Source organism: Sylvia atricapilla, chromosome 5 (genome assembly GCF_009819655.1).
Source record: "Sylvia atricapilla isolate bSylAtr1 chromosome 5, bSylAtr1.pri, whole genome shotgun sequence".
In the NCBI taxonomy this organism is placed as follows: Eukaryota; Metazoa; Chordata; class Aves; order Passeriformes; family Sylviidae; genus Sylvia; species Sylvia atricapilla.
Window position 1 is genome coordinate 3,392,338 of NC_089144.1, and position 9,265 is coordinate 3,401,602.

The 9,265-nt window shown below is 36.7% G+C and overlaps 1 protein-coding gene across 1 annotated transcript in view; it reads right to left on the bottom strand.

The window, feature by feature from the left end:
• GRM8 (glutamate metabotropic receptor 8) overlaps positions 1-8,029 on the bottom strand; it is a 258,772-nt gene extending 250,743 nt beyond the window's left edge. Inside the window, exons 1-2 of the mRNA XM_066319014.1 lie at positions 8,021-8,029; positions 7,756-7,972 (exon numbers count right to left, since the gene is read on the bottom strand). Coding sequence (XP_066175111.1) covers positions 7,756-7,972; positions 8,021-8,029 — 226 coding nt within the window. The remainder of the gene's footprint in view (positions 1-7,755; positions 7,973-8,020) is intronic.
• Positions 8,030-9,265: the final 1,236 nt, after the last annotated feature.

Sequence of the window (9,265 nt, forward strand, 5' to 3'; positions counted from 1 at the left end):
TCCCCTTCCTGCTCATAGAACTGTGTGAAATTTGGTCACGAACAACTAGAATGACTATATTTTGATCTAGACATTTTTTAACTTTGCTTTCACATGAGTTTTTTAATCATGTGTGAATTGTTTGCTCAGGGCCACCTTCTAGCAAAAAAAAATCAAAAAAATCTATGAGGAGCTACAGGCTCAATGGTAATACATCCCAATACATGGAAGAGCAACACTTGAGAAACTCTCTTCCTGTCACCTCAATGATCAGATGATACATTGATAACTATATATTTATCTTCCTTTTTGTTTCAGAAATTTCAGTAACAGTTTATATGGCCAGAAAAGATCCTTTATAATCATAGATGTCTCAAGCATAATACAGACCACAATTTAAGCAATGATTTCTAAATTTGGCCTTTCCTTTTAGAAAGATTTTACCTAATGATTTAAACCTCAAATACATATACCACTATCCCTTAGGACTTTTAAGATGCCTTTTCACATCTAATATTAAAAAGCACACCTTATATCTTTTTTGAAATGGTTTCCCTAAAACTACTGACTTCAGTGTATAGACACCAAGACTTTCCAGTCTGCAAAGAGGAAAGTGTTTCTCCTTTGAAAAAAGTTTTCTTCATTAAACAATATGGGGCATCACATGCTATATTTCACCAAAACTATTTTTGTTGGATCTCATTTTTAATCTGATCTGTTTGCTTAAAATTAGCATCATCGCATTTACAATTTTGTTTGTATTTATACATTTTAAAAAATTGAATTAGATACCATGACTAAGTTAAGAGATTTTAAATGACTCCAAACAAGTCATAGCACTGATAAAATAAACTTTCCTGGACATTTTAATTATTCTTTGAATTTGTGTTCACAACCAGTGCAAACATCTGGTGTTCACATGAAGCAAAAGGAAGAAAAAAAGTGCTACTACAGAGACCTCTGTAGTACTTATGGTACTACAGCTGGTGAGCTTCCTACAGGACATTTATAAGTGCCTTAACTAATTGACTGAAGAAGAAGCATCTCAAGAGTATTAAAGTCTCTCTTCCTACAATTACTGGAGGGCCAGAAAGTATGCTTCCTGTTCCAAGATATCTCCCTAAAACTATAGAGAAAAAATAAATAATTATAGCTAAAGAATATCACATTGATTAGCACCACTGAGAGAAATTAAAATATTCCTTCATTTTAGATCCCTAGAAATTATAGTGTTCTTTATCAGGTACTAATTGGGACAAATATTAAAAACTGCCAGAGTAATTTTCAAGCTTTTGCAATATTAATACACCTACCATCTGATTTTGTAATTTTTCAACATTACTTTGAAGCTCCTGCAGCCAATTATACACTGTTATTATTAATTACAGCTTGCAGCTTGAAATACAGTGCTATCAATAGAGTTTTATCTGCATAAATATGAAAATAAAACTTAAAATTGAATTAAATTGTTTACCCATAGCGAGAGTATGTTAGAATATTATTAGTTGCGAAAATTAATTCGTTATGCCTGAAAACAGACTTTAAAGCAGAAATATCTCTGGGGGAAAGGTTACATTTTATGTATTGTATTTCTTTCATCTTCATGTTGCAGGATTTTTTTAGTCTTTTATTAAACACTATCTTGGGGGTGTGGGAGAAGTCCATTCATCTTACTTAACAAAATACAAAAAGCTTTAGCTTTATGTCAAACATATGCAGAGATTACTGCAGAAAATGTGAACTAATCTTAACAGCAATCCATCTTATTTCTAAATGATCAATCAAAGTTTAAGTGGAAAGGAAATGTTACACCCTTTAAGTTTTATTTTCCTGCTCAAAGCTCCCTCTCCAGTTCCCAACAGACTTCCACTTTCTCCACGGAAAATCTGAAGTCCAAAATTTGTGAAAGGTAATTCTGCCTCTCTGGAGACACTCAAAACCCACCTGGGCATATTCCTCTATAACCTGCTGTAGGAGACCCTGCTTTGGAAGGGGGTTGGACTAGATGATTCTCAGGATCACTTCTAACCCTAACTATTCTCTGATTCTTCTGTGAAGAAGCGATCCAACAATTTGGATAAAAGCAGAGGTACAATGCACAGCTGTAAATGCCTTGGAAGAACTAACAAAGAGACAAACATGATTTAAGAACCACGTCAAATCAATGCCACAGACCATTCCCTATGGAAACAAAATACAGCTACCTGTGCTGAGGTCTGAAACAAACAAAGCTACTCCAGCATTCATTCAGCACATGCATTCATTATCATTAATAGATAGGTTGCACTGTCACTGTAAAGAGACAATATTATGAAAGATCATGAAGTAATTGTAGTCCTTGCTCAGAAAAATGCTGTTAACTGCAATGTACCAGTAAGGTACACTGCAGTTGTAGAGTTGTAGAGAAGGTAAAACTACAGAACCTTGTTCCTGAAAATATGCATTCAAAGTCACACAAATGATATTAAGTGCATTATTCTCTTCTGGAATAAAGCTGCTATGAAGCTGTTATTTTGACCAACCAAAGATCTAAAAAAAAATGTTCTTTGATTAAAATGCTGATTGCTGTCTTTACACCCATGTCAAGACATGCAAAACCAATTTACAAGGAAAAAGGGGCAAGAAGGGCTGAAGTTTCTCACTTAATGATCAGCTCCACTACCTGTCTTTATCACTTTTACCTCCTCTTTTAAGGGTTTCGTAAGTGTTTCACTCCCAGTACCTATCAGCAGTTGACCAACAGTGGTGAATAAAATGTCATGTAGCATTTCATACGTTATTTGTAGATTTGTTACATTTTCCAGTACAAACATTGCACTGAGCAAGTATTCTGAAATCAAAGAGATTTGTCTGAGTCAAGTGCTTTTGTATTTTGGGGAAAAAAAGGGAAAAGCATTGCATGACTTTCTCTCTAATGCTAAATTAATTTGGTTTCTAATAACAGGCAAAATAAACCATTAGAATAAAGTGGGATCAGAAATTTTCCAATGTTCATTTGGTCAAAGATAATGAACAGAAAGTAAAGACTAATATTTAGCACGACAGTTTAATGGAGAGTTGGTAAAATGTGCTTCCTTTTTTCCCCCATTGTAGTTTGTATCAGTGAGTCAAGTTTCAGTTTAATGCTTAAACTCTTGAGCAATGAATATGAATTCATTCCTCTGGTCAATGTACCAAAATGATTTGATCATGATGTCAAAATGATTATAGTGGTATCATTAACTTTTTAATGGGAGTAGAAAATTCTATAAATTTAATCATTGTCTTCAAACAATGCATGGAAGAATGAGCTGGAATCATCTCCTTCCAATTGTTGTCATGTAAAATATTTAATTTCCAGTTCTGCTTTGTCCCAGACAAGATCTTTGTCATTAAAATGAGAGCAGATTTTGATATGTAATATATTTGGTGACATGTCAGGGTGGCACCACTTTGACCTTTTCAGTATTCCACATTTCATTTGGGAGCCTGTTTCTTCCTTTTGCTTCTGTTACTGATCAAGAAATAGAAGTTAAACAGAGGGCAAATCAAACCAGAAATTAGAAACAAAGGGTCAAATTTATATTAAATTAGTACATTAAATTAATCTGCCTAGTAAAATTAGGTAAAACCCTAGCCCATTTTCAACTCTCCTTTAAAAACAGTACAAATAATAAACCAAAGAAACAAGCCTCCCCACTTATATTTTCAAATCTACTATCTCACATGTCCTCTCATACACTAAATTGTTTTCAGAAATGAGTATATCAGTATTTTTCACATCCTCTTCTCAATTTTTTTTTTGCTTTTTATTATGCTGATCTTTGTCGAGGGGGGGGGGGGCGGTCCTCACCCGAGCTTTAGGTGGTTTAAAGTCCTTGGCCCTCTAAAAAGCCCCGAGTCGTGTCAGTGTAAAAAAGCAGAGTCCTCAAGGTCTGTTTTCAGGTTTCTCATGTTGTTTATTATTTGGTATCTCAAAATTTTCTCTGCTCCCAGCCGAGGTCTGGACAGCAGCTGGGACACGAGGTGACTGCCCACAGATGGGATGTCCCCTAACATTTATACAGATAACTATTGTTGGTTATTTACTATTTTGTGCCAATGCCCAGTGCCCACACCAGAAGTGACATTTCTACTTCGGTCCAATCCACTCTAACTACTTTGTGCCATCACCACCCCAAAAGATGGAGGACCAGGAAGAAGGAGAAGTACATGAGGCACCACCCAAATTCCACCATCTTGTCCCCATTTACTTCTATTCTAAAAATTCTAAAACTATTAAATTCTACATCATCTATTGTGCTAAACTACAATTTTCACATCCTGGAAGTTCGTAATTACTTCTGCAATGTTGAAAGCTTTTCCCATGGATCAAAATCAAACCTGGTGTTTTCCTGGGCTCTGTGCCAAGGTCTCTGAGCCCCTGGACCGTCTCCACACCCCCCTGTCCAGGGCTCAAATTCCCTTCCTCAGGTCCCAGGCCATCCAAGGGGATGTCCTGGACTCCAACAATCTTCACATTCATTTTGCTTCCCGTTGTTGGCTACTTATCTTAAGCGGGACATAAAGCACTCAGCAAGTTGAGCTGTCCTGTACATTTGAATGCCAGCTGCACAAGAGGCACAGTGTCCCAATTAGGTTCTCTTAACACACAGTTTATTAACACAGACCTGGCCAAGTTTTGCTGTTGTGTGCACTCTTATGCTCTGTGATGAGTTTTGTAAACCTATTCTATAGTCTCAGACCTCATAGTTAGATGCTATTCAGTTTCCATTTTAAAAGCATTTCCAGCCCTATGAAAAGTCTGAAGAGGGTAGATAATAGGATCAGGCTGGAAGGGACATTAAGGAATCCTCCATTCCACCTCCCAGCCCCAAGCAAGAGCTAAGTACACTTATATAATCCCTGGGCAGGTGTTTGTCTAAGGCATTCTCCAGGATCCTTATCAATGGAGGTTCCAAAATGTCCCCAAGCAAGCTGATAGAATACTTAATGTCTTATACATAAAAAGGGGCTTTCTCCAAACCTAGACAGAATCATCCTGGAGATTAATTCCATTATTCCCGTTTACATACACTGTATTTGGATGAACAAGTGCCTTTCTGCAAAAGCCAATTTGAAAGTATTTTTATCACCTCTTCTTACTCAACTTCTTCAGGCGAACTAAGCCTTCCTTCCTGCTCAGCTGTTCTTCACAGACCACCTTTTTGAGATTTGTCTTTGTTCTTGCTCGCTTGAGGAGTTTCACCTTTTCTGAAGTGAGGCACAAAACCTGTACTGAGTCAAAATGATGTTCCACCACTGACAGACAAATTGGAGGATTGCTCAAGTTTTTTTACTGATGGTATGTCCACCTGCACATTCCATTAAAACATCAGGAATATAGGTTATAATTTACTATCATCCCTGCATCATTTTTTAAAATAGTCTTTTCTGACCAGTCTGTCTGAACTCCTCACTGTACAGATCTTTCTTTCAGAAGCCAAATTCTTTGCTGGAATTTTAAATTTGTCCTTTTCCAGACAAGATTTTCAGATTTGGACTCTAAGGATTTCTTCTAGATACTCTCCTAGTCCTAATCTTATTCCTTCTGACCTTAAAACCTCCAGATTTTATTGTAATCTTCATTCCAAGTCCATCTAGGTTAAACATGAAAATATTGGCTAGCAACTGTTCCAGCTTAAACAACTGCCAAACAGCACACAACACATTCTTTCATTTAAACAGAAATAATTGCTGATTGCTCTCTGAGAAAAGTTTTCTAAATAGGTCTGCATCCAGCCTATTTACACCTAGATCACAATTGCCAAATTTGCTCAGGAGAATACTGTATGTGACAATTGAGATAACACTACAAAATTGGAGAGATGTGACACATCAAGTGCTTTTTCTCCAGCTATAAGCTATTATCCTGTCAAAGAAAATTATTAGATGGATTTGATACTATTTGTTCTTGACAATTCTGCACTGGTTATCAATCATGTCCCTGTGGTTACATATGATTTACCTGATTGTTCACCTGAGTATTTTTCTAGGAAATAAAAATTACTTGTCTGCCTCCCTCTGCTTTTCTTCTTCAAACCATTAGAGTCCCTGATACCCACAATAGTTGGTAAGTTGCTGAGAGCACCGAGGTTGCCAAAAATCAAATGTGTTAACAGAAAACATAAATCACAAGAGGACAAAAATTCAAACCACTAATCACGACTTCTGGGTGTTACACAGATCTTTTAATGTTTAGGACACCTATTCATGATTTTAACTGCTTTGGATTCACAATCGTTTTAAGAGTATTTGGCTAATTTATCTTATTCATGTTAATTATTTATCAAATTACAATGCTCTCTTTTATTCCAGGATCGATGAAGATCCAACTGACACAAACTCAAGTAATTGTGATTATAAGGTAATTACAGTTTTTGCTTGCACCCATCTGAAGGTCTCTCATATTCCTGGAAATGGGAAACAGTAAAAAGTCCTGTATTTTGTTTCCTTTCAAAACTCAGACCTAGCTGTGTTGTAGATGATTTCAAGAAAAATTTCTTTTTCAGCCAATGAATTCAGTGAGTGTCTGGGGAAGCCAACCTATTTGCCATAGATGAACCATTTCTTTTAGATAAGAACTATGAAAGGATTATACATGCCTTTGCTAACCCCAGAACAAAGCAAGGCACAGTACACAGCTTTGGCTCTCCCATGAAGACACCCAGGAACTGGCAGAAATATCAGAGGCTAAAACACTTTTCAGTTAAATGAGTGAACATATTACATATATTGGTTCCCTAATGTCAAGAATGACTGTAGTTTTGTCCTCCAACCAGGTTCTTGCAAGTCACCACTTACCTTTATGGTTTAAGCATAAGTACCCAAAACACACATGTCCTCTCCTATATGACAGAGATGCTCTCTATATTCACATGCAGCTAGTGAAAATGGGAGATATTATCATATTTTCTCACCCAAGCTGATTCAAAAGAACTGAAGTTCATATGTACATGCCCTGAAAGTCAAATCTAGTAGACTAACCCAGGCTCTGGGAGGAAGGACAGGAAAATTGCTGGGAGGGTGGGGGTCTGTTTCTCATTTCACACTTGGTGTTAAATTTTACTTGGTGAAAGACCAATTCCATGCTCTTTCAAACCACGTGCTACTCATCATCTTATTCCTTAGTGTCCAAAACCTACTGCTCCTAAGAAACAGCCCTTTATTTTTTTTTTTTTTTTTTTTTTTTTTTTTTTTTTTTTTTTTAGGGCAGAAAGAACTCTGAAGTGTGAAAAAAAACATCTTAAAAGGATCAAAGGGATTTAAATATACTTCTCATAGTGCATGTGTCTCTGTATTTGTACAGCACATTTTATTATGAAGGAAAATTGGCAAGGTTATGTCTTTTTACTTCAGAGTGGATGGGTTTTGTTGTTTTTAAAATTCATCAAAATTAAAACCTCTAGGTTTATCTGTGCTGAAAAAGCTCTCACTGGACCATAATTTTCCTAGGCTAAACCAAAAATTACATTTCCTCAAATCTGGCTGCCGTTCAGCATTTGGTTACCTTTTGCCCCTAAGTCATCAAGGAGCTGCGCCTTTTCAAAAGGGTCAAGAGAGATTTTTTTGCCTTTCTTCTTAAATTGCTGCCAGAATTGCCACCTTGGCAGACATGCAAGAACTGAAATCACCCACTTTTGAGTGCAGACAACACACCCACGGTGCTCTGATCACGCTGCACACACCTGATCAGGACTCAGCGACTCGGCGACGCTCCGGCAGCTATAAAAACCTGACAAACACACACACACTCACCAATCTCTCTGGAGATCTGCGTGAAGGCCTCCACACCACTCTCCCCATAGTTGCCTTCAGAAGCCAGCGTTGAGACGTAGTTCCACCCAAGGGCTGTCACGATGTCCACCATGGCCTGTGCTTGGTAGGAGTCGGGCGGCACCACTCGAGAGAAGTAGTCATACCTGGTGTTATCGCTCAGCTCCGGAGCTGTGGATGCATAGCTGATTTGAGGTATCTGCAAACAGAACCACAAGTCATACAAGCCAATCTAATACCATTTTACAGTGCACATTCGTGCCTTTTGAAAGGCTTGTAATAGATGACGCACAGGCACTGTGCAGAAGCAAGTATCTTGTTTTAATTAAATGAGCTGATCGGAAAGCGTCTGGGATTTTGTGTCATGTCAGTCAAGCCTTATTGTGCAACCCCCTCACCAAGAAATAGTGCATTCAGCTTTGCTCCAGATGTCATGATTCTTGACATGTAAATGTAACAACTTCTTTTTTTTATTCTGGCCCTAACAGAAACAACCGAAGTAAAAAAAAAAAAAGGAGGGGAGAAAAGAAAAAGGAAGAACTTACTATTACTACAGAAAATGAAAAGGTCACTTATGAAGATTCTTGAAATATGACAAGTAAAACGTGGATTATTTCCATTTCTTTGTCTTATTTATGTACATGAAAATGTGTGTTCCCATTTTATAACTATTTTTCAAGCTTTCTCTGCCACAGGTTTTTCATTTTCCTGTTTTAATAGTTCACTGTGCATGATTTAAGAACACGAAGGCTATGTATTAAATAAGCAAAAGCTAGCCTACAAAAAAATAACCACACACAAAAATTACCTGTATATGATATCCATATATAGAAAGATTACAAGGATGGTAAATTTACTAGAAAACACCTCAACATTCTTAGTAGAAACAAACCTAAATAACTGCAACACATTTTAAAATACATTATTTTTCTCTTAAGAAAAAAAACAAGGGTGGTTTCTGTTAATTCTTGTTTTACACAGAGGGTTCAGCAATGTCCAGAAGAGACACTGTAAGCAATACTCACTTTATTTTGAATTATTTTTTTTTTTGGTGCAAGAAGATTCAATTAGGATTTACGCTAAATTAAAAGGAGAATTATTTTCTTATTTAAAAATGGTAAAACTGATTAAACAGTCATTAGCTTGAAATAAAAGATACTCCAAATACTGCACTGCATTATGATTTATATTAATAAGAGGTGCTTAATTCATGTCACAACACAAATAACAGTTTCCAAGAAAGCAATGTGAATGGAGTTCCTAAGTTGATTCTGTTGAGAGACAAATTGAGGAGCACAAATTGAGGCAAGAGGTGTTCTGGTAAATATTCTCTGTCATATCAGATGTTCTCAAAGAAGGTTTCAGTGCACTGTTATGTCCTCTTCCTCATCAGTACAAACTAAAAAAGGGATTTGTGGCAAATGTAAGGAATTCAAAGAGTCTGGTCATTAACCAAACCTGCACAGACAGTGCAGATATATTCATACAGCCT